At 42.2% G+C, this 26,369-nt stretch overlaps 1 protein-coding gene across 1 annotated transcript in view; it reads right to left on the bottom strand.

Moving 5' to 3' along the window:
* The window catches only part of UBE2H (ubiquitin conjugating enzyme E2 H), an 84,437-nt gene that overhangs the window by 31,456 nt on the left and 26,612 nt on the right, over positions 1 to 26,369 (bottom strand). The window contains exons 2-3 of the mRNA XM_074975983.1: positions 11,582 to 11,658; positions 10,686 to 10,760 (exon numbers count right to left, since the gene is read on the bottom strand). Coding sequence (XP_074832084.1) covers positions 10,686 to 10,760; positions 11,582 to 11,658 — 152 coding nt within the window. The remainder of the gene's footprint in view (positions 1 to 10,685; positions 10,761 to 11,581; positions 11,659 to 26,369) is intronic.

Consider the following 26,369-nt stretch of genomic DNA (forward strand, 5'->3'; position numbering starts at 1 on the left):
AGCTGCATGTGTAAAAGCTGAATGTAAAAGTTTCATCAATGGTCTGGCATAAGCACTATGCTGAAGAAATCTACTGAAGCAGTAAATGGTTATTTTAAACTAAATAGACTGATGATGTTATAATAATCAAAGCCTACCTTATACACATGCACAGAATACAGGATTTGTATTCTACAATTTTCATTTAAGTTAAACCAGCATCACCTGCATAAAATTTGTACTGCTCAAAAGATCCTCTTTCATTCTAATTAGTAAAATAAGGCTGCTCATTAAGAAGGTATTCAGAAAAATAAGATTCCTGCCCTTGGTATAAGGCCCAATGTATGTATTGGGCCCTCAACATAATGCTTTTCACAGGTCTTTGTGACACTTCCTTGAAAGCCCTGAAGTAGCCATTACTTTTGTTAACAGAGTCCAACCACACACAAATTTATTCTTACACACCCTTTGTTTATATGCACAACTTCAGAGGCTGCCAATCTTTCCTTGGTTTTGCCAACAAAATTAAGAGATCTATAAAATTTCAAAAACTAGACAGACTTCACTGGGCTCCTGCAGCCTTAACAATGAGATTTTGGTTCTCTGGACAGTGAAGCAGTGTCCTGATGTCAGTAATCTAGAAATAAGAGTTTAACCTGTGAACTATTCTCTGAGCCACCTTAAACTTTTGAAACTACAAAGGTTTATCCTTCACTGAAGCAGCTATAAGTCAACTTGTGTCTTACAGACTAAGCGGTTGACCTCTCTGGTATGAGAAGTTACAGACTTCTAGATCTGAGCACAGACTGCCAAGTTCTGTCACCTACTTCACATGGCTTTCACGGACGGGCTTGTGCATATAGGGTACTGCCCTATTTTCTGTCAAAAATCCACATTAAAATCGTGCTATAGCACCATGTACTAGATCTGGAAAACATGTCCCTCTGAATGGATTATTCACAGCAATGTGCCACCAAGGAGACTTTAAGTTGACACCACAGAGTTTTTGGAGTCATGGTCACTCAAGTAACATGTGGCTATGAATATCCCAACGGCAGTGGTTTCTCACCATCACAAACTCCCTTCTTTGAAGCACAGTCTTCCTTAGAGGCACAGCAAGCCTACCATAATGACTAGCTGCTACTTCTAAAGGCACCTATCTGGGTCCTACTTGATGAATTGGAGCCGAATGTCTTTTCCTCCGAAGGCACTTTTCATATTTAATTGCTCCCTAGGCCATTCAAACTTTAGGACGTGTCTACACTGGGGAAAAGAGGAACTGCAGTGCTGAGCAGTGTTCCCTGTAAACTGCGTGCTTCTGTGGCTGCTCAGAAGAGATTCAAATGCCACCCAGCTTATTAGCAGAGCGCTCACAGCTAGGTGTTTTGTTTCTACTAATGGTGCAAACTCACACATGCCTTGGTGCACTTCAAAATTTATTCTGCACATGGGAGGAAAAAAACCCATACCTGGATAGGAAAGATTAGAGGGAACATTGGTGCTGAGTATCAGAGGCCAGATCAACTGACTTCAGGGCTAAAATTAGCCATTTAGATGTTCTTGTTAGGGCTGAAGCCCCACTGCTACTCCTTCAGAGCTGGAAGCCCAGGCTCCAGCCCACATGAGAATGTCTACACTGTTATTTCCAGCCACACAGCCTAAGACTTGGAAGTTTGAGTCAATTGATCCAAGGCTCACAGACACTGTATCCTGGGTTCTTTTCCAGTACAGACTTCTCCATGGACTGTATGACAGCCTGTGCTGCCTGCATCGGGGCTTTCTGTCCCTCTTGTCAGACAGAATGACTGTTTTGGTACTGGAAATACAATAGCAAGAAACAGGAACATGGACTGGAAGCTGTCTCACTATCCCTTCCACCAGAGCAACTGCACAAACTACACACAATGCTGGCCTGTAGCAGAGGGGACATTCTTGTACCAGTAGGTGCTTCCCCTCTGTACCAGGAATAGGCCACATTCCATCAAGCACTGCCTCGTACGGCAGCCCACATGCTTAAAGTACACCCAGCTAGCTGATAGGCTGGACAAGAGTTCCCTTGAAGATGCTTTCTGATACGTGCCACAGGCCTCTAACAAGAGCAGGGAATAGTAGCTTGGCTGAGGCAAACAAGACAACAAAAGGGTACAGACACAGCAAATTTCAACTCTGAATGGTCTCTTCCCTCTTTGACAAGGAAACAACCTTACAGGATAAAACTGCATCAGGAATAAAACCAATGCCACCCTTAAAAGGTGTTCAGACCATTTCAATGGAACCCAGCAGAAACATGTAGTCAGTTATATGCACTATTTGTTTTTTTTGTTTCTCATGTCCCCCTCTCCCCCACCAATGTTCTGATCCCCATATGTGTACTCTAAGTCAAGTCCAGGTGGATTTTTTTAACCTCATACCTGCTTCAACAATTATGGCAGTGGATTCACATCTGTCTTATGTAATGTGCCTGTTACTGCTACATGGACAGCCAAATACCATAACTAGCTGCAGTACAAGCTGGCCATTCCTGACCTGTTATCTCAGTGCAGCAGTTAATATTCCAACTGTCATAATGAAGCTGTGATTTTAGTATCCTGTTACACTGACTGATACAGTTGTTCAGTTGGGCTCCAGCAACTCTGTGGTTGTGCTCTTGCCTCTAAACCATGATGTAGTGGGGTCAGATATTATACATTGGTTAAGCTTCAGGTGTGCTGGGACTGCTGCCTGCTATGCTGATCAACACTTGTCAGTTTCCTGCTACTCCCCCATCTCTATCTGTTGTCTGGTCTTATATCAGAGAGTGAACTCTTTGGGCTATGGATCATCTTTTCATGCTGTGTTTGTACGGCTCCTAGCAAAATGGGGTTGTGGATGCTACCACAATACATTTAGGCTACGTCTACACTTAGCAAAAACTTCAAAATGGCCATGCTAATGGCCAAATCGAAGAATACTAATGAGGCGCTGAAATGAATATTCAGCGCCTCATTAGCATGCTGCCAGCCACGGCACTTAGGAAGTGTCCTCTTTCGCTTGCGCACAGCTCGTCGACATGGGGGTCCTTTTCAAAAGGACCCTGCCAACACTGAAATCCCCTTATCAACTGATAGGAATAAGGGGATTTCGATATTTGCAGGGTCCTTTCGAAAAAGGAGCCCCATGTAGATGAGCCGCACGTGAGCGAAATGTGGCACTTTCAAAGTGCCGCAGCCAGCAACGTGCTTATGAGGCACTGAATATTCATTTCAGCACCTCATTAGTTCTTCGATTTGGCCATTAGCATGGCCATTTCAAAGTTTTTCCTATGTGTAGACACAGCCTTAAAAATAGAGTTGGGTTCATATGCCATGCAGACGCAAAGAATTAGAGGGAGAAATACTGCTATTTGTGGGCATCATCCTCCAAAAGACCTTTTAAACAGTGTAGCATCATCTAGAGGACACCAAGGACAGGGCTAGAAGAACTCATTCTAATCCCTGTTCAGTGCAGACTCTCTCTGTGGACTTAGGTAAGTCACTTCATCTGTGTCATCTTCCCCAGCTGTAAAGTGGGGATAACTACCCATTTCACAGGTGATGGAGAATTACTACCTTGTTCACTGTTCTGCATTAAATTACTTCTTGCTCATGAAAGTTATGGAGTAAGGTTCTTTTAAGGAGCCTCAGATGAAGAGATTATTCAGCCTATTAACTGACAATATCAGACATTGTGATATATGCACAGCACCACCTTAGTACAGAGGCATTCATTACACTATGGGAAAGGTTCTGCAATCTGGTACTCCAGCTCTGGACCACAGAACCTATTTAAGTACAAGATTTGCCTGTTAGTTTAAAATTCTTAGAGGTAAACCCAGTGTGAAATGTGCCTTATAACAAGTTGCTTTAAAAAAAAAAAGGTTTAGGACAGTTTACATTGCCAACATCACAAGTAATGTAAATCGTCCCACAGCTATAATTATTTATTACAGTACTCTGCATATTTGCAGTATTTTTCCTATAGTATCTTAGATACTTCTGCAACATTATGCCTCCAACCTTTGATGTAAAAATGAATGGGGAAACTCAGCCAGAGAAGGTAAATGACTGGTCTTTAGTCACAATATAACAGTGGCACACCTGAGATCTCCAGGCTCCAATTAATCATTAGATAATCCTTTTCCTAACTATGAAGGCAATATTCACCAACTGAACTAAAATCAAGTGTTAAAGAGCAGATCCTAGAAAATCTAGCAAAACCTGAAGAACTGCCACACTTCCAATAGTCAATTGATCTTATTGCTTAGGTAGACTGCCACATGACACAGGCTTCAGCAACTGGCACAAGAGACCCTGTGAATCTGCACTAAGTCATGCTGAAAGCAGCTCCTACATTTTGTCTGCCTGTGTTCATTCCCTGACTATGCCAGGAAATCTGCATGGAGTGTTCAGTGTCAACAAAGCAGACTGGAGAAGATGTTATAACGCCTTTTGGTGTTTCGCCTTTTGCATTGTACAAAGCACAGCTCATTTGGAGGAATGAGCATTTTCAAGTTTCTTATAAGCTGGTATAGGAATTGGGCAAATTCATAATGATCCGGGTGATAAGTGACTCATGAAATTTTAAGTACCTAATTGTAAGGCAATCCAGCTAGGAGCTGCAAGTAAAAATAGAACTTGCAGTAAAAAAGAAAAACTGAGCACAGCCTAGGAGATATTTTAGTGTTGACAAGTCCTACTGAGCAGCTACAGTGTTTTATACCACAAGTGGTTACACTGATCTCTATATACAGCAGATAACACTTTTCATCCCAAAGTAAACTACACAAGTGCAAGATACAGCAACCTAAATTAGACAACTCAAAACTGGAGGAGAAACAGGGACCTGATATGTGAATATATGGACGTTATCTTAATGGTCTTTTAGAATATTTTGTGCACTTACACTCAACACTGCAGAGAAAAGATTGTAGTAAAGAACTAAAGTGAATTCAGCAAGAAAGTTTCTTCTAATTTTTCCCAGGCATGTGTGGAATGAATTGTGTAATGTGCACCAATATGGAAGTGGTGTGAGGTGGGGTTGAAGGGATTTATGACTGGGGCAGAGGGTGGAGGCAATACACAGAAGCTTTAAGATGCCAAAACAAGAGTTCCAGCTTCTAGGTTTCCATTTCTTCTACAAGCCATTGGCAACATCAGTTAACTTCTGCGTAGGCCAGGGAATACATGCCTTGAGTTTAGGTGTCTCTGACATCAAGGACAGAAACTCATTAAATCCTAATCTCAGCCTTTAGAAGCCTGTGAACAGATAATCATTTATATTTACGCAAAATATCCTCATAATTTGGGATTCTGAAACAATATGTTTAAAAACATTTCATGATTCTCTTTTCAAAAAGAAGTAAAAGAAAAAGCACATTTTGCCATTGATATCAAATTCTAAAAGAAAAAAATGAAAGGCCAACAGGTATTGGAACTAGTAAAGAGCTCAAAACAGATCACCCACTGGAGACAGAAGACACCAACTTTTAAGTATGGTGGGGGTTTTTTTGTATTATTATTAAATGGGTAGGGGATGGAATTACTAAACCAGCTACTTAGGATGCTACTAAAAGCTTATTATTTGGGTTTTGAAATTAGTTTAGACACATTTCTGGCAAAATTAGTTACTTCTTTAAGAATATAGTAAGTTTTAGAGTTCCCCGAACTGGACGGATTCAAATGAACACTCCAGGGCCAGGATTTTAGTGGCTGCATGTAAATTTTCTGTTTCTCCACATTTGAAGCCTCAAGATCAGAATCACAGCAGGGCACAAGGATGTGCAAGCTGGTTGTTGAGTTTGTACACATGCATTCTAAAAAGAAATGCCAGTTTCTGAAAAATGAACTTGCTTTGAAAGAAGAATCAGATCTTGCATCAAGAATATTTTGAGCCTGGTAATTCCAGGGAGTTATCTGACAAGCACAAAGATAATATGAACGTGCATAGCCATAAGTAGGAGGCAGGTACTCACAGGCCAAGATAATAAAAGCTGTAAATGCATTAGTGATGACAACTTCCATTTATATTGCTTCTTTCATGCAAGAAGGACCAGGATGCTTTCTAAACTATAAACAGGAAGCGTTTGGAAAATGCCACCTCTGGGGTGAGGCATTATTTAACACAGCAGATTACCAAGAAAAAAATTCCTTCCCCATGTTGTTACATAAGCCAAAGACTGATTAAGTAGGTCTGTCCCACAAAAGCTCACTGAATAAATCATTGTTAGTCTTTAAAATGCTACAGTTCTGGTACTTTGTTTTGTTGGAGTACAGACTAACATGGCTACCTCTCTGTTACTATCCAAACTGGAGAGCAGCCATCACACTACGGCTAATATTTCTCCTGCAAGAAGTGGTATGTGAACTTCAAAGACAAGACAACAGGATCTCAATTCTAAATCTATTCAGATATTGTCCAGCAGCAAAGACTCACTACTACATCAAGAAAAGCAACACATGAATTAATCGGCACCAATTCTTGAAAATGGTTGATAATGAAAGATTCAAAGAGAAGAATATTAGCTTTCGAGATCCTGAGAGAATAGGATGGCTGCAGAAGGTCACCAATAAGGAATTATATAGGAAAATATAGCCAAAAGAGAAGCTACTGCAGAAAGTTATACAATGCTAATTACAGCTATTCAGGCATATTTGCAGAATGAACAATGAACAAAAAAATCAAGACCCTGGTATTTGCATAATGGACGGTTTGAACAGGAGAGGCAGACCCCACAGAGATTGGGTAGATGATACAGTAGATTCTGTAGACTAGCTGCGCACCAAACTAAGCCACTCTGCACTAGACAGGGAAAGATGGAAGGAAATAACGCAGGAGGCATCAGACACCAACAGGCACTGACGCCCATGGTTGATGCTGATGAATTCTTGAAACGTCTGGTTTCTAGAAGGTTGGAAATTGTCTACTGGAGTCCCTCTTCAGCACAGGAAGGACTAAAGACGACTTCATTAACAGCACTTTGAAACACTCAATACACTTCCTCAAGCCACTACTCAACTTCGTTACAAAAACGTTACATTGAAGTTGACGTTAACAGTTTCTAAAACTCAAATGGACTATACTCAAGTTCTTCTACAGCAGCGCCTCCCAAAGTGTGGTACGTGCACCACTGGTGTTATCAGAAGGGATTTCAAGGGTATGTGGCAGAAAATAAATTTCTAAAAATCAGGAGATAAGCACAGGGACAGCACTGGGCGAGGGAGTACGTTGATAAGGCTGAAGTCCCAAAAGGGGTCTGTGCATGCTTTAAGTTTGGGAAACACTGTTCTACAATGCTAGAGAAACATGGAAAGCTGCAAACAGAGCACTCCTCTTGAAGTTTCAACGTAAAGTATACACTTTATTAAGGAGAAAGGGGAACTGGTTCTGTTTTATGTGGCCCACCAACTTGTGCAGACAATTTGCACTGCCTTCGGTGTGCAGATGGCATAGTGGAATCCATATTCCAGCGATTAAGCTTCTTGTGCTTGTCACAGACAGTCACATCATCTGTTTATACCATTAACATCTGTCTGAAGTTATCTGATCTTTCCGCCTTTTGCTACTAGTTAGACCAAAGCAGAGAGGAACCATGCCAGTTAAGCCATATGCATTCACTTCCCCAAATTACAGCAATCCCAGGCTTGATGTGGGGCAAATACCATCTCTTGCCTCATGGCAACTGAAGAGAGTACCATCAGTTGAACAACATGAGACCCAGTCATAGCATACTGTGTATTTCCTCTGACTGTCCTACTCACAAGCCTCCAAAGCTTCTACCTCAGTCACAATGGCTAGTAGAGAATGACTTGAGATACTTTCTCCCTCTTTCCATTACTATTGAGATCTTACTATCCCTGGACAGAGGGGCCAAAAGTTCACTCAGCTGTGGCTCCTGCCTATAAGCCAGACTAAGGTACAGGAGTAAAAAGGTAGCAAAAAATGTAACCCAAAGAAAATACAAACCTCCTCTCTGCTGCAGCTACCTTATTGGCTCTTCTGGATACTAGTGTCTTCTGTACTCTCCCAGTTGCAGTGACCACCCACTTCCATCACCAGCAGAAGCTCCCTCCTCCCAGCAGTTCCTGTGCTGATCAGAATTCAGTGCATTGTGGCAGGTCCAAGACTAAACCAAACAGAGCTATCTTAGCATTCATCAATTAGCTAGGTAGGCTGTTGACTTTCAGTGATGGAGATTCAAGAGCAGTATAGACACCTATCAGGGATGGTCCAGATAATCATAGAACCCTAGGGCTGGAAGAGACCTCAGGAAGTCATCAAGTTCAGGCCCCTGCCCAAAGGAGGATCAACGCCAACTAAATCATCCCAGCCGGGACTTAACCTCTAGGGATGGAGATGCCACCATCGCTTTAGTAACACATTTTGTGCTTCACCACCTCCTGGTGAAATAGTTTTCCCTAACATCCAAACTACACCTCCCGCTCTGTCACTTGAGAGCGCACTGGTCCTTATTCTTCCATCCATCCTCTCCCCATCCTCTTTAGAGCCCCCTTCAGGAAGCTGAAGGCTGCTATCAAATCATTCCTCACTCTTCTATTCCGCAAGCCAAATAAGCCCAAATCCCTCAGCCTCTCTTCATGGGTCATGTGCTCCAGCCCCCTAATCATTTTCACTGTCCTCCACTAGACCCGCTCCAATGCATCCATATCCTTTCTATACTGGTGGGCCCAGAACTGGACACAATACTCCAGATGTGGCCTCAGCAAAGCCAAAGAGAGGGGTATAACGATTTCTCAAGATCTGCTGGAAATGTTCCTCCTAATACACCCCAATATGCCATTAGCCTTCGTGGCTACAAGGGCACACTGTTGACTCATATCCAGCTCTCATCCTCTAATCCCCAGGCCCTTTTCTGCTGCACTGCTACTTACACAGTTGGTCCCTCAGCCTGTAACAATGTTTCAGATTCTTCCACTCTAAGTGGAGGACACTGCACTTGCCCTTGTTGAACCTCGTCAGACTTCTTTTGGCCCAATCCTCCACTATATCTAGGTCACACTGGACACTATCCTTACACACTCCAATGTATTTACTTGTCCTTCTAGCTTAGTGTCATCTGCAAATTTACTGAGGGTGCAATCCACTTCCTCATCCAGGTCATTAATAAAGATATTGAACCGTACCTGCCCTAGAACCAGTCCTTGGGGTACCCCACTTGAAACCAACCACCAACCAGACATCGAGCCGTTGATCATTACCTCTTGTGCCTGACCACCTAGACAGCTTTCTATCCATCTTATAGTCCATTTATCCAATTCATACTTTCTTAATTTATGGGCAAGAATATTGTGGGAGACTGTATCACAAGCTTTGCTAAAGTCAAGGTATATCACATCCATTCACTTCCCCATGTACACAGAGCCAGTTACCTCATCATACCCAGTCTGTGTCACACACACATATACACTGCAGCACATACTCAGTGTCCAAACATTTGTGTGTCACACAAAAAGTGTTTCTCACACTCACACAGTCTGTCTCTCTGTAGACTCCAGTCCCAACCCTTCTGCCCAAGGACCTGCCCCTTCTGGAGGGCTCAGAATTGGCCTGTGACCAGCACCAAAATTTATGGAGAAGCCCCTCTTCAGTCAAGAAATGGTGTTTAATTCATTTTGCGCTGGTCAGTTTCCTGGCTCCTGTTAGGGCTGCAGATGACTGGGCTGCCGCCACTGACAGGAGAGTTTTCTCCACACCTGCCACCCAACAGTGACAGAGAAACTGCTCATCAGGAGTGGCAGCCAATTTGGCTGCTGCCACTGACAGGAGTGGGAAAACTGATGAGGGCAGCTGTCCTGGTCACCCTCCCATCTCTGTAAGCAAAGAAGAGCTGGGAGTTAGGTTATCACCTGGTGGCTGTCTCCACTGGCTGGAGCTAGGAAACTGGCCGGGGCTGGTGCCCTCGTCAGTTCCCTGGCTCCCCCAAGTTGCACGCGAAACTTGACTTATGCAGGGGTTGCAAGAACACAACCATCACGAAAGTGGGGGCGGGGGTCTACAGTACACAAGATTGTCCAGGAAAGCAACCTTTGTGTAAGTTGGGGATCTACTGTGCTACAGTACAAGAACATTGTTATTGGTTCTACCAAGGTGATTACTAAAACTCAGTTTCAGCTTCTGCATTGCAGGCCTCTGAATCATGCTTTTGGAAGAAGGTCACTGACAGCCTACTTCTGAATCTCGTGTCAATCCAAGAATGCACATTACTGTATAATGGACACAAAGACCTTAGCTCATGTTAATGAATAATTTTATCTAGATATCTGTGAGTGCACTTTTTGTATTCACTGTAGTGTCTGAGTGTCTGTACAATGCCATGGGACAGGAACATATCCCCCGCTTTTTACAGACAGGGAACTGAGACAGTAACTTGACCAACGTCACACAGGGAAGTCTGTAGCTCTATCAGGAACTGAATACAGTCTTCCTGAATCCCAGTCCTGTAATTTAACTACAAGACCATCCTCTGTAAGCTAATGTTAACATTATGGTTTAACATTAAGATTATCAGAAACCTGAAGAAAGCCTCTAACTCCACTACAGTCACTGAATTAAAAAAACCCAATAAGTTATTGCAGTAACTGTTGACATAACTCATGAAAGTGCTAGAAAATAATAGTATCTCTACTACGCAGCAACAAGATAGATCTAGAATGAAAGCAGTGATTGGTTACCTATAGATGGGGATTTGAAAGGGTATTTATCAGGAAGGTCCACTCTAACTTTCCACACTCCACCTTCATATGGTGCTGCAATCACAGAAAAATGCATGTGTTAAACATACTACAGAATTCTACACAGAATAAAAGCACAACGGCGTTAAGTAAAAAGAAGACCTAAAAAGTAATTACCATATGGAATAAGTCTTCAAACTTCCTTTCTTTGTTACAGAGCACAGATCGAAAGACCTATAATAGCAGCCATTCTCCTAAGATGTGATGGGCATTGGTCTCTATTGAGGCTCTGATTTTAACTGATCCTACATAAGTTTTCAGCATGAAGACCCAAGAGTCTTATTCAGAACACAAAAAAGTTAAAATAATTTACTTACCCTGAGACACATTACTAATTCAAGACACAAAGATCCAGCAATTGAGACAATTCTTTTGGAAAATGTATCTTTGCCTTCAGTCTTGTTTACCAGCACTTTACAATATTCAACTGACTGCCCAGATTTTCCCAGGCACTGAGCTTGCGGAGTTGTGCTGCACAGAGTTTTTAAAATTTTAACCTCATTTTAAGGAAAAGCTCTGGTTTTGCACAGCAATCAAAACTAGGAAGCTGCCATTCAGCTATAGGAAAAGATGATGTTCCTCCAATGTTAATGTTTGAGATTCAGTTCTCCAACCCCACCCCCATTCTTCCCCTATTGTCAGCAGGGAGAAATCAGATAGGTTATGATCAAGATGCAATCTAAGCGCAATGACTCGTTCTGACTTCCAGATTTTCTGGGTACTCCCAGTTACTACATATGGACAACTGAGGCACTAGTTAGATATTTGTGTTTCTCCTGAAACCATAAAATGTTTTAACTATAAAAAGAATCATGAGTCACAAGATATATACTTACTTCCTTGTGGTCCATAAAACTTCACTACAAATTCATTGAGTCCTCCTAGGATTGTGACTTCATGTTTGCTCTCGATACTAATGTATTAAGTAAAGGAAAATGTTAAGTCCAGATGACAACATGTTAGTCATGACACTGGAAACTTGGCACACTGACCCATCTAAAATTTAATATTCAGAATATTTTTAGACATGAAATTTAATAGCATTGAAAAATAGTTGAACAACCCAATTGTTACCAAGTGTCAGTTCCTCAAGTATTAGAAGTAGTTCCCCTGCTTCTACCTCCAGCCCTCATGTTAAACAAAACAGTCACTTTCCCAGACCTTTAACATAGGATGGCAAGTGTTCAGAATGTGAACACTCCAGGAAGAGGGATTATTGCTATTTGTTTCTGCAGAATCTTTGCTTCCATTAAAAACTGAACTCTCCGTCAGCACCACCTTAGTGACTGATGAGTACACAGCCAAGCAGGACAATTTAAATTTCGTGGTAGCTCGGATATGGGGGGGATGAAAGCTTGATGGCACCTGCCCACAATGAAGTCAATGAACCACAGGGGCAGAACCATTAATGTGGCAAGACAGTGATTTAAAGACAACCCTCTTCCCCACTCAAATGCATCAGGAAATAGCCCCAAAACAGGAAGAGTGGAACTCCTCTTGCTAATCACCTTTAAAGTTTCTAAGTTGGCATTAACTGTTTACACTTTTAAGCAGAATCTTCCCCATGTCTTTTCTACGACAAAAGGCAAGTCCTGGTGCATTTAATTCTACTTGGCTGCTTTTAGTGCTGTCAGGTGGCCTCCCACTGAAAGAAGGAAAATTATGGCAATCTAATGTTAATTTGATTTACAATGCCAAAAAAACCCAGGGGTCTCTAGAGAGATGGCAGAGGAGCCAATTATGATGTGCTGATACAACACTAAAAGAGAACTATTTTTAAACATTAAGTTACATTATCTTTAAAAAAAATCAAAGCAGCCAATGCTTTGTAGAGAAGGCTACAGCACTGAAAGGCAAAAAGGTTTGGTTCAGTCACAAGTTAAAACCATTAACGGCGATGTTTCCGTCTCCCAGTCTGCTGCAATATTCCAATATAAAGCAGTATTAATGGAGTGTGACTATGACCCAACTGCAATTCCTTTTAATCAATAAATTTAATACATGAGTAATGAGGAAGGCATCAGGAGAATTAACAATCAGGGATCCCAACTTCTACTTTCCTTACGAACTTCAGTTAGTTATTGATGTACATTAAGTACTGCCCTAATTAACAAATGGGGAACCATCTCTGCAGAGCTCTTAGGAGGCCTCTGATGGGAGAACCTAATCACTATCAGATCCATAACTCGAGGGTCAAAATGTTCCTTCAGACCAGGATGGGGAACCTATGGCCCACGGCTTGCCTGGATTGGACCCACGAGACTCGGAGCTCAGCTCCCCCACCATCCCCTGCAGGGGGCCCATGACTGGAGAGCCAGTGATGGCCACCTTGTGCTGCTGTGGAAGATGGGGGTCTGAGGCAGGAGCCCCAAGCCCTGCGGGCCCGATCCAGGCAAGCCTCACACTGGATCCAGCCCATGGGTTGTGCTGGGCAGGGCGAAAGTGATTCCTGAGATACCAGGATGCACTCTGTGCTGATCCCACCTCCCCATCACTCCCATTTGGCCAAATAATGGCCAATGAGCACGATGGGGAGGCAGTGCTGACGGGGCATTTTCCTGAAGCACACAGAACAGCACAGAGTCTCTTCCCCCAACTCCTGCGACAGGTAGGCGACTGCACTCCCAGCCCGCTCCTGCACCCTACTTCCTGCCCAGAGCCCTCACTCCCACCCAGCTCCTGCACCCATCTCCACCCCAGCTCACTGCCTGGCAACCCTCTCCTGTGCATGGAGCCCCTCCTTTCTGGCCCACCCCAGAGCCTGGAGGCTGAGGAGGGCACCACAAAAATCTACTAGCCTTACCCCCCGCAGTCTATGGAGTGGAGCTTAAAGGTAGCGAGGTAAATGCCTGTTACTCTGGCTTTTCAGTTTGGGGGGCCACATCTGTGAGGAGGTTGTTTGCTTGATTTTGCTTCTCATACGCATGTAGCTTCCAACTAACCTTTCTGTGGGTCAGTGGCCCTGACCCCAAAAGAGTTGCCCAACGCCGCTTCAGAGTAAAGGGAATACACAGAGAAAATTTCCATTTTTTTACAAGCAACATGTTTCAGGCTGTCCTCCAAGATCGCTGAGCACTACCAATACACAAACAGGCTTTTCTACTCAACAGTATGTTTAAATATGAATATTTAGGCTGGTGCTTTTTTGTCTTCAGGACACTGTGCAACAATCCTCCATACATCCCTACGACATAAATAAGCCAATCAATGAAACTGAAGGGGAGCTCTAAAAAGGAGGGTGAGAAACTGTTCTCAGTGGTGTCGGATGGCAGAACAAGAAGTAATGGTTTGAAGTTGAAGAGGGAGAGGTGTAGGTTAGATATTAGGAAAAACTACTTCACCAGGAGGGTGGTGAAGCATTGGAATGTGTTGCCTAGAGAGGTGGTGGATTCTCCATCCCTTGAGGTTTTTAGGTCCTGGCTGGGATGACTTAGTGGGGGTTGATCCTGCTTGAAGCAGGGGGCTGGACTAGATGACCTCCTGAGGTCCCTTCCAGCCCTGTGATTCTGTGAAACAGTTTTAACACCAATTAGCAAACTTGCCAACAGTGACTGAGGGACAGTGACCTAGGACTAGAATAAGGGACTTCCCAAACTTCCAGTTCAGTGCTCTGTCCACCAGACCCTACTGTTAAGTCCATTTACTTCAGAACAGTCATCCTCAGCATCAGAAATATTCTACTAAGAGCTGATCTTGGAATTGGAAGTGTTAAGTCAATCTTAAAATGACTGTTAGGGCAGGAAAGAAACATGGTTTTCAGATGACAACTGAAAGGTCAGTGTAGTAAATGATGTAGGATAAATCCTATAATGGCTCCAGTCATAAAATAGCAGAACTCCTCTTACTTTGGGCAGCTAATACTTCTGTCTCACTAGCTCAAAAAGGTTGGTGTGGAAAGTTTAACAAGTTTAATAAGCTGACAGATGTCCCTTATATGAACTCCTATGTCAGCTTATTTTCATTTTGGATCTGTGTGTGCTTATTGGGTGAGATTCCACAACTACCTTACAGAAAAAATAACTGCTGCAGCTCAGCACTGACACACTGACGTTAAGTTTCAAAGGGCAAGCAGGGCTACCATACCATAAACATGAACTACAGGTGTAGAAGTTTGGCCATTTACACAAATCTATCAAACTGGAGCATAAGAGCAAAATATTCACAATACAAAAGTACATTACCGTTTATTCAGATTTATGAATCCTTTTAAATACAAGTGGATCTAGTTAAGACTAATCAAACACCACTTAGTAATACAGTCCTGTGAATTTGACTCTAGGAACAAAACCTTTGACGCATCTAATGCAGTGTTTCTCAACCAGGGGTATGTGTACCCTTGGGGATACACCGAGGTCTTCCAGGGGGTATATCAACTCATCAAGATATTTGCTTAGTTTTACAACAGGCTACATAAAAATACTAGTTAAGCTAGTACAATCTGAAAGTTCGTTCACACAACTACTTATTTCTACTGCTTCATATGCCTTATGTAAGAACATTATTTATATTCCAATTGGTTTATTTCGATAAGATGGTAGAAAGTCATCAAGTTTTCAGCAGTAGTCTTCTGTGATATTTTCCACGTTTTTGTAAGTGAGTACTTTTTAACTGAGATGTAACTTGGTGGTATGGAAAGCAAATCTGACTCCTGAAAAAGGTGCAGTAATCTGTAAAGGTTGAATGTCACTTGTTTTAAGGCCTCAGATTACCTTAGGACCATGTTTCTCAACCAGTGGTACACATACCCTTAGGGGTACCTGAGAGAAGATTGGGGGTATTTATTTTTTTAAAAAAAGCAATGAAGTCCTGTGGCACCTTATAGACTAACAGGTATTTTGGAGCATAAGCTTTCATCAGATGCAACGAAGTGGGTCTTTGCCCATGAAAGCTTATGCTCCAAAATATCTGTCTATAACGTGCCACAGGACTTCTCGTTTTTGCAGCTACAAATGAACGTGGCTACCTCTCCGATTTTTGAAAAAGGGGTACTTTAGATCAGCGTTTCTCAACCTTTTTACTTCATAATGTACATAAACTAGTATTCTTCGCAAGTCCACGCTGACCACAAATTTGAGCCTCAAGTTTGAGCACACATATGCAATACTTGTGATGCTCACAAACTATTAATAAGTAAAATGAGTTGTATGGCTCAATGTCTAATTACTGCACCTGCTTGTGAAGTGTCACTGCAAACAGAACTCCCATCTTCCAAACCAAAGACAACTGAACAGGATTCCACCAAGAGAGACCTGGTATGCTCTTTGTTTTTATGCATAATCAGGCTTTCAGGAAACACATGGGACAGACACCCATTAACTCCACATTTTTGAACAGCTCCAGGAGTCTGTCACCTCATATAAACTGTTGCCTTTCCCTCCACTCTAATTATATGGGTTTTCACTTTGTTTTAAACAAACTACATAGATGCCAAAGATTTCAATCACTTTACCTATCAGATCTTGACAAGCGCTGTCATCAAATAGAGAAAGAAAGAAGTCGAGAAACATCTCCGAGGGAAGAATAAAGATCTCCAATATCTGTCCAGACTGTTTCTTCCCTTCCCTAAAGAGTCTCAGAAGTCACCCCTTTGTACACATGACCAGGGGGACAACTCAAAAGATACAAAGTGGTCTCTACAATTCTGGATTCCCTGAAAGTTAAACACCATAGTGGACAAACCTCTTCAGGGCCCCCTGCTTCAACCAAGATCTTATTACGCTGTCAAAATGGAGCCGTAAGCCAAAATCCTCCCAGGTGCAGAATCACTAGGGAGAAATCTATTTAAATAAAGAACGAACAAACAATCATGTTGTGACAGACCAACAGGTACTGAAACAAACAGGACTGTGTCCCTACAGGGTGATAGTTCGAGAAAATTCAACTATAGGTAAACACCAGATCTAATGAATGAAGAATTCAGGCTTTGAACAAATTATTTTGGAGACATCTTTCCACAGCCTTAAAACCAAATCCAAAGTGAGAAGACTGCTCCAAATGTGCTAAAAAGCAAACGGTGGCTTAAGATTCAAGGACATCCTGCTACTTTTGGCAACTGTAGCACCCCAAGGCATCCACCCGTGCAAAATCACATCAGAATCAACCTGCTGGTACAAGAGCTAGCCTGATGGGAAGTAGTTCCTGCTGCTGGATCCTCAGCACATCTTCCTATGATGCCTCATTTTCAAACACTGAAGGGATGTTTTGAGTATCTTGACGACTCAACCTGCAGAAAAAGGATCCTATGACTTTGGACTGATCTCAAGACAAATCTAAAGATGTCCTTGTATCTGTCGTGAAGGAGCTCAGACACTAACTCAGGGTTTTCTAAGAGTTTTGTGGTGCCAGATACTTTGAATCAAACCAATGGCATCTCTTGCTGGAAAGCTGTTTGCATCCAACAGTTCTCCAGGCTTACTCTGTAAAACAGACCGCAAGTCCAACTACATTTTCAGACACAGGTATAAAATCTACACAGAAAGCATTCTGTTGAGTGCTTCTCGCCCAAATATTTCAAGCACCTAAGAATATACAGTCAGACCCGTTGTCCTTGTAGCTCAGTATACTAACTTTTCACAGTGGCCAATCCCAGGTGCTTCAAATGGAATGAACAGACCTGGCAATTATTGAGTGAGCCAACCCATTGTCTAATCCCAGCTTCTAGCAGTCAGAGGCAATTGATACCCAGAGCATGGAGTTACATCCTTGATTTCCATGGCTAATAGCTATGGTTGGACTCATCCACCATGAATCTTTCCCATTTTTTTTGAGCCCCATTATAGTTTTGGCCTTCACAACATCCTCGCCAATGAGTTCCACAGGTTGCCTGGGCACTGTGTGAAGTAGTACTTATTTTTGTTTGCTTTAAACCTGCCATCTATTCATTTCACTGGTTGATCCCTGGTTCTTGTGTTAGGCAAAGTAGTAATCAACATGCATTCACATTCCCTATACTATAGAGCATGGGTGCGCAAAGGGGTGGCGGGCAAGCCCCCTCAGAGGGGCATGATATTTCATAAGGGGGAGCACAACATTATGAGGTCTTGGGTCTCAGGCTCATCCATCTCATTAAAAAAGTTGAAACATGATACTGTTTTTATGTATGTGTATTCATGTTTATATACAAATTAATAGTTTTTACATTCTACATACATATTTTCTCACACATGCCAAAGTGGGGTTTTTTTTTCATATGAACAATCAAAAATTTGTCAGTTTGGATTACATTAGATAGGCTGAGGAGGCCCTAGCAGGGATGAAAAGTGGGGCCAGACCTAAAAAGTTTGCTCACACCTGCTATAATGTACCGAACTGTTATCTAAAGATGGCCTTTTTAATACGGGAAAACCACCACCTCTTAGATCTACTTTCCTGCTCTCTGACCACTTGAACAGGCAAGTTCTCCTAGAAATACAAAGAACCAACACTGACTTAACCATTCTACAGCTGAAACTTCCTAAATCCTAAGTTGGACCCAGGCAGAGGGCTCAGAGCACCAGAAAGAAATGAGCAATGATCTGGACAGAGGCTTTTACATTCTTTGTCCCACTGTAATAAGAGTTATACTACTTTGAAGTGTTTCCTTGGCTTGCATAGTGGGATGCACAACTCCAAGAGTGGGGCTCTAAAGAGGCAGCATCATGAAGAAGTTTCCTAATTCATTAGGGAGCCAATTTTAACATGTCAGACAACCCACAAGATCTAAAAATAAACCCAGGTCCCTTGTATGGTTTTCATTTTTTTTTCCCACACTATTGGCAGAAATCTTTCAGCCCTTGCTGGCTCCAGTGTCTTATCTTTATGTCATACCATGTTAGTAAAATGTCTGTAGAAAGCTGCAAAAGCCTGATGCAATTCCAGTTTGCTCGCAATGGAAAAGAGGCTCAAAGGCTGTATTTCAAGACTAAAAAAGTGGAGTGAAGACTAAATCTTAAAGGTAAATGTACTTGTCTGATTCTAGAGACTTTTAACATTAATTGAAAATCTGGGAAAGAAGCTTACTTAGAAATATCAACTATGTAGAGATTGTTAAAGAGAAAGGACGAGATTTTTGCTGCAACTGGGTACGAAACTCCTGTATGGTGAGTCAGGGCCAACCCTGAAGAGGTAGCAAATTCAGAAGGATAAAACATCTCAAAATTGGCATAAGTTTGAATTCAGACTTTGGGGCTTGAATCTCACGTTGGCAGTCCACATAATTACTGCTGGAACTTGAAAGCTCATCCCCCATCTCTCTCTATTCCTAATGTATATTTTTAAAAACCTTTGGGCAACTGCTGTCTTTCCAATGGAAGACAGCTGGATGAATGACAGGTGTTTACATTTTGGATGACAGCAGTGAACATCCCACTTAGCTTGTTTTTTATAAAAAAGATCTGTAGGACACCCCAGTTATTTAAGACACAAGTCAAAATACGCAGCTTGTGAGATGCAACATAACAAGGGAGGATACTTGCAGACATTAGTATTTATATGATACTTTTCATTTGGAAAGAGCACAGGTGATAAGCACTGTGAAAGGCCAGCTAAGGCATAGAAGGCCCCAGCTACACTGGCCATTTCTAGCGCAGGAATGAACATCAGAACTTGGCTCAGTAAAACATGAATTCACACCTTTTTTGAGCTCATTGGGAGACAAGCACTAAGTTTTGCAACATGATTAACATTCTCACTTCAAAAAAGAAAAATTGTTTTGTCCTGATATACACACGCCTGGAAAATCTTTAGACAAAACTTGTTTCTAAAACCATAAATATCACCACAAAACAAAAAAGCACTTTAAAGACTAACAAAATAATTTATTAGGTGATGAGCTTTTGTGGGACAGACCCACTTCTTAACAAATTATTTTGTTAGTCTTTAAAGTGCTTTTTTGTTTTGTGAAGATACAGACTAACATGGCTACCTCTCTGACTATTCATAAATATCAAGAACATTAAGTGTTATCCTCCCCTTTAATTAGTCACGTTTCACATCCTTTATACTTGTGATATTACAGGCCTACCAGTGCTGAAGGAAAAACACAAAAAAACCAAACAAAGATAATAAGAATTTGAGCTTCTAACTGTAAAGATTTTTCCCCATAGACTTTTTACCATTTCACATAGCAACAAGGGCAACACATTTTGTTTCCTTTGCAAGTCATCTTTAAATTTCTGTTCTAGACAAATTCCACAAGATCTAAGCTAAAAAATTAAGATACAAAGGTTTTGCTTGAGAGGGAAGGTGGTTTCCTAGTACGTTTCCAACTTTATTTTGGCAGATGTACTAATAGATAGTATTTAAACTCATGACAGGAACTTAAAGTATTGATGCAGAAACAAGTAAAAGACAACAAAGATTGCAGCCCAGCAGTAACTACCTCCCATCTACTATGACTGAAGTGTGTATGAGCTACCTATTTGAACCCTGCTTAATGCTACAAGGAAAAGACTCCAGCTCCTTCTACACTTAGCTCTTGTAAATAAGACATAATAAAGGTTCCCCCTGACTCCATATTTAGGGATGGCTTCATCCTAAAAGCATAATGACTAACATAGCAAGTTTCATGAACTGTATCTACTTGTTTACTCAAATTCTGTGTTTACTGTATCATGATTTCCCGAACAGAAAAAGTCATATGCCAGTCAGTGAAAACTGCAACTCTAATACATAAACTACTTTTTTGTGGTTTTTAATCATCTACTTTTCTCCTGTTAGAAACTTTAATCAACAGCACTGAAATTCATAGATTCCAAGGCCGCAAGGGACCACTGCGATCATCTAGTCTGACTACCTGTGTAACAGGCTAGAGAATGTCCCCAAAATTCCTCTTTGAACAAGGACAATTTTTTTAAAAAAGCATAAAAAACTGCCAGTTATGACGCAACTCCTATCTATTATAATAAAGCATCAGCTATGAAAGAAGTGATCCTATTAATATAAAAAACTATGTTTCAGTTTAAAGGTAGAATTATTTCCTGTTTTTTTGAGGAGTGAAGTTTTGTCTTGACTATTTTTGAGACAACTAAGTGTAATGAGGCATATCCATTAAATAATATAGGAGCAGAACAACACATCTAGCAAACGCTCCTATATTCTATCGTGAAGCCAGGAAAAGGGGATCACCAACACCAGGAGTGAGGAGTGAAGTTTAATCGTAAACTGCTCCTCTTTCCGTTATTCAAGGTCCCTGTGTTGAGAACTTCTATAAACAGTCTTCAACTTGATTAGTGTGGAAATCAGGCAAGGCATTGAGACAACAGCTCGTACTTAGCTGTATAATATTCCTTACATAAACACACCTTTTGAATGGCCTCCATAAAATGGGAAATACCGTGCCATGAGAGCAACAGAGCACAGAGCAACCAGAAACCTGGTGAAAGGGGTAACAGTCAAACAGGTCAGTAAGACTACACTATTGAAGTGAACAGGTATCAAACATGACCCTGCGGGTGTGACCAGGGTCTTTTAAAGGAAGGGATCTCTTCCCTACTCTGAAACTCTCTTCCATTTGGTATTCTTTCAGCTGGTTTGGGAATCATACCTGATTGTCATTTAACCCTTCTATATTAGAGCTTTGCAACTAGAAATTGGAGGAAAAAGCCAAACAGTAAGATATAGCTTTCACATTTTGTATGCTATATTGTAACTAATACATAGATGGAATCTAATTAATGAATACAATATTACTTTTAATATTAAAGATATTTCTAGCCTTTCAAGACTTGCTTAAAGCCCTTCTTTACCCAGGAAGAGGAAAAAGTAAGTAAACATAAGCCACAACACGAAAGACCAGCACAAGCAAATTTCTCATGATCTCCTGCTGGTACTGATGCATCTCTTAACTCAATATTATTCCCAAAAGTGTGCCATATCTAAGATAACAAAGGTACACAACAGAAAGCAACTAGAATTTCAGCTCCAATAGAAATAGGGAGAGTTGAAAGGAATATGTCAGTATTTGCCACTTAGGAAGACATTTTTAAGCTTCTAGAAGTCAAACGTGTTTAAATAGTTCATTCTGAGTACTACCTAGGATTCCTGACCTGGTTACCACACACAAAAAAACTGGTAGCATAGCTGGGATATCACAGAATGGCCCACAGGTGGGGTGGGAGGATGTGGTTATGGCCTCACTCTATAGCACAGACTAAGCGTTGTAGCCAGATGCCAGTTTGGCTGTAACCACAGTAGAGACGGGGTAGGCAATAATTTTGATGGGGACCACTCCAAGATTTTGATAAGTTATCAAGGGCTGCATTTTTCTACATAGGGGAACGCGATCTGGAATAGAGGTTTGGTGCAAAAGAAACTCAGGCGAGGAGACTGGAGTGCAGAAGAGGGTGTGGGGTCTGAGATGGTATTTGGGTGAAGAAGAGGGCTGTGACCTGGGGAAGAAGTATATGGGTGCAGAAGAGGACTGTGGAATGGAGGAGCACTGCAGGAGAGGGTGCAGGGTCTGGGAGGGAGTTGTGACCTAGGAGAGAGGGCGCAGAGGGTGGTGACCTGGCACAGGATGGGGTGGTGGTGTGCCAGAGGTGGACTCTGCTAGGGAGGTGCTTACCTATGCAGCTCCCAGCCAGCAGCTCAGTGGAACCCTCAGGCAGGCTCTGAGTTCTGGCCAACTGTAGGCAAGGGACAGCGTGCAAAGCAACCCCCCTCCTTCCCATGGTATGCAGTGCAAATCAGCACATGGATGAGATAGCTGCTTTGAGAGACGTGGGGCTGCTCCCTGCTTGTGTCCCTCATTGGGGCAGATCATGGGATGAACTGAGAGCCTTGGTGGGCCACCCTTTGAAGTTGACAAAACGGGATTTAGGACAGTGGCGTAATCTGCACTTACCGAAAAAAGATCACTCTGGAAGAGAGTTCGGGATCTGTTTTTGCATTATTGAACTAACTCTGGGAAATCCAGGGAGCAGTTAGCGTAAATTTCCTCTCTTATCATTAGGCAAAAACATTTGAACAATTACAGAACACACTACAGTCTTCCCCCGCCTTTGAGGGTAATTCGCTCCTGAAAAACCCCTCTTAGGGCAAATTCTCGTCAGTCGAAAATGTAATTACCATTAACTTCATTGGGAAAAAATTTTGTGTGTTCCTGAGCCCCAAAATTTACACCCATTTATGCTAAAACAATGCCAAATCCCATTAAAATCAACACAATTATTTCAATAGTTAACATTAGTTATCATAACACAACCTAACAAGGCATTTTCCCTTCATTAATTACAATACAAAAAATGGGGAGGGAGATCTGCCAGGAAGCCAATGCCGCCTTGTTTTGCATCATCACCAGGATGCGGTGGCTGGGCTGCAGTAGGAAGTGGGAGTTCAGGAGAGGCGTGGAGCTCAGAAAAGTCCTCCTGGTCGTGTGGCCTGGGGAGCAGAGCCTAGGGTCGGGGGGCTGTCCTAGGTGCAGAGACAGGGCTGCGAGGGGAACAGACATCGAAGAGCACTTGCGAGGGGGGCGCAAAGCCGGGTAGCTACCCGCGGCTGCAGAAGGAGGGCCAGCTCAAGGGAGCGGGCAGGGCAGTACAGGGCAGAGGGAGGAAGGCTCGCCTCAGCACAGCTTAGGTTAAGTGGAGGGGGGGCGTGCCAGGGGCTGGCCATGCAGGGAGCTAGGCAGGCACAGGCACAGGGGGCCCCCAGCTGGCGAGCAGCGATGCCTCGCTCATGTGGGGCTGCGCAGTGGAGAGGTGCCGCCGGCAGCTGCTGAGAGGTGCCGCCGGCAGCTGCTGAGGCACTAAATGTGACGGAACGCCACAGGTGGCGAGCAGTGCCCACGGCAGAGCTGCGCAGGGCAAGTGGCGGCGGCTCCCTAGCCGCCCGGGGGGGCGAGTGACAGGGGTGGAGCTGCGTGCCCAGCATCCATGTCTCGCAGGAGTGCCTGGGAGCCTGCAGCTGCCAGCTGGGCTGGGGGGCACCACTGCTGCAGTGCCGAGGCGGAGACCCAGACTAGCCACAGTAGTGTATCCTCGTAAAGTCGAGGACATGCCCTGTAAGACGATGGAGGGGTATTAAATGAAACTCCTCGTAAATTCGAATTCTCGTAACCCGAATGGGCATATCTCGGGGTATGACTGTACAGCTATATTTTACTTTGCTGCTCATACAGGCTTCTTTATCCTTTCACCTCAGTATGACTACACTGCCAGACTGACCATGTAGCCACAGCAACCCTGAAGTCACACCACACAACATATGCAAAGTTTGTTACATTTAATGTTGGAAGTTAATCTGAAGGAAACTGAATTTACACCAGGAAAACAAAGCCGGACCTGAAATTATTAGAGACTAGCCCACAACTAAATAGTTTAAAGGGCCAGATAAGCTATCAACAAACAAGATCTTTAAACTGAGTTTGTGACACCTAAACATTTAACAAGTTAAACGCAAGAACTTTATCAAAGTGATTTTACACATTTCAAAATTTCCAATAAAGTGATAGTTAACGTAGTTCATGCTTGTAGGTCAAACATTTTCATAAGTAACATGTTTACTGTAACAATCATTACTGAAAAATGGTCTTTCAATTTTATTTTTACCATTGCCTCTGTTCCTGAGAGCTTTCCCACACCTGCAGCAGCCCAGCAGACACAAATTAGAGAAGAGATAAAAGTGTGATTGTAAAACTGCAAAACATAAGCAGACAAAGCAGGAGAAGATGTGGCATCTGAGACCACTTTTTTTTTTCCCCCCTTTAAAGTGACTAGATTTCAAACTGGTGGTAACCCATGACAAAATTTATAAAACACAGTTTATTTTTTTTTGGTCAGGCAGGTGCGCATTTTTTTTTAAAAGAAGAAAAATATTTCTCTAAGGAACAGACTGGAAACAATTTTTTTATACTGCCTAAGATACATGCATTTCTAAAACATGGCCTCTTTCTGCCAGGAGGTTTCCAGATTCAACAGGAGTTGATTAATGGGTTCTCTGCCCTCAGAACCATATAGGAATTGTGATCAAGCCTAATAACCTTAACTATGACAACAGCTGAATGTAAGCATGCACAAACAGCTATGCTGGGCCATGTCAAAGGTCTATCTAACTCTTTATCCTGTCTTCTGACAGTGGCCAAAGCCAGGTGCTCCACACGGAACGAACAGAACAAGTAATCATATGATCCGTTGCCCTATTGCCCACTGGGATTAATACTACATTTCTTGGATTGTAAATGCTGTGAAAGGGCTGTTCTGTGTTCATACCTAATCTGCAACACTTCATAAACAACTAACAGTATAGCTATGAGCAGAAGTCAGGGAACAACAGAGATTTACCCTTGTGGAAAATCAGACCCAGAAAGTCATTTTGGCTAATATTTCCCACTGGAAAGATCAGAAATTTCAACAATGTCAAATTTTTTGGCTAAAAGTTAGTTTGTCAAGAAAACTGAAAAAGTCCTTGTCCAAGTACAGTCAGTCAATCTAACTCAGAGTTCAGCTCTTTTAAGCAAATCAAAACCTTACATTTCAAGGCATTGTGGAATTAAACAGTCAGCCTATGTTGCCTCATGCCTCCATTCTTCCCTAGAAGTAAGGCTCTCTGGCTAGATTACCTTCCAGTGATGCATCACGGCCTGCCCTCTTCATGACTGGTTGTGGCGCATCATGAGGGAGACAAGGAAGTTCTGCTTTCGAAATGCCTTACTGGGCTCTGTAAGAGCTCCTTTACGGTTTTGTATTGCCATTCATCAGTGCATATGTGCACTTTCCCTACAAAAATAGAGACCTCGGTATTGGCAAGCAGACCTTTTGGAGTTCCTGGACTGTCTCAGGTTGAGGAAAGGGTATAGTTTGCATTTGTTTGTGCTGCAACAAAATGCTTCACTGCTTGATTCAGAATCCCTGGATTTGTTTGCCAAAGCCCAGAGGCCCTGCTTTATCAGCCTTGGCTCTTATTCAGAAGTACATTTGACACAAAAAACTTTAAGAACCCATTAGATACTTCTATAGCACGATTGCATGAAATGGAAGAAAACTAAGCGCATTACAAAGAATTAAGTCAGCATTTAAAAAAGTTCCCTTGACCTTAAGTAACCTGTTGAAAGAAAGTACCTGTTTGAAATTAGCTTCTCCCATTCTGGCCATTAATGCCAAATTTGAAGTAATGCATGACATACTGCAAGAGATAGGGATGTTCCTTTCAGGGTGGATCCTATTACAGGCACCTGTTAATTTCAGTTTCTTTCAAGTCACTTTCCTAGAACTACATCCTTCCAAAGCATATTTGTTTATGCTTCTCCTTGAAATTCTAAGGTCACACTTGGTAATTTTTTTTATTCTATTGCTTAAAGTTGAGCAAAACGATCTTATTTAACTAGTTTGCTGACAGATAAACACTGACTTGGGGATGTTTCTCTCCCTTCTCACTACCAACATGCAAGGGCTTATACAGATGACTAACAAAGTAATTTGTTAATTGGCAAGTGCCTATTTAATGTAGCAACTACACAGTAACCAAGAACATCTATAAACTTTATGACCAGGGATTTTAATAGATTACATCCCTCCTCATATATTTACAGTGTCTTTCCAAGAAGACTTTTAGGTATTAATTTAGGCCATTTTTTGCTTCTTTGTGGTGTATAAAGTCCTGAAAGGCTTATGAGATTTCCCTTACTCTTTAGTTTACAGAAAGCAGAAA

Source organism: Carettochelys insculpta, chromosome 1 (genome assembly GCF_033958435.1).
Source record: "Carettochelys insculpta isolate YL-2023 chromosome 1, ASM3395843v1, whole genome shotgun sequence".
NCBI lineage: Eukaryota > Metazoa > Chordata > Testudines > Carettochelyidae > Carettochelys > Carettochelys insculpta.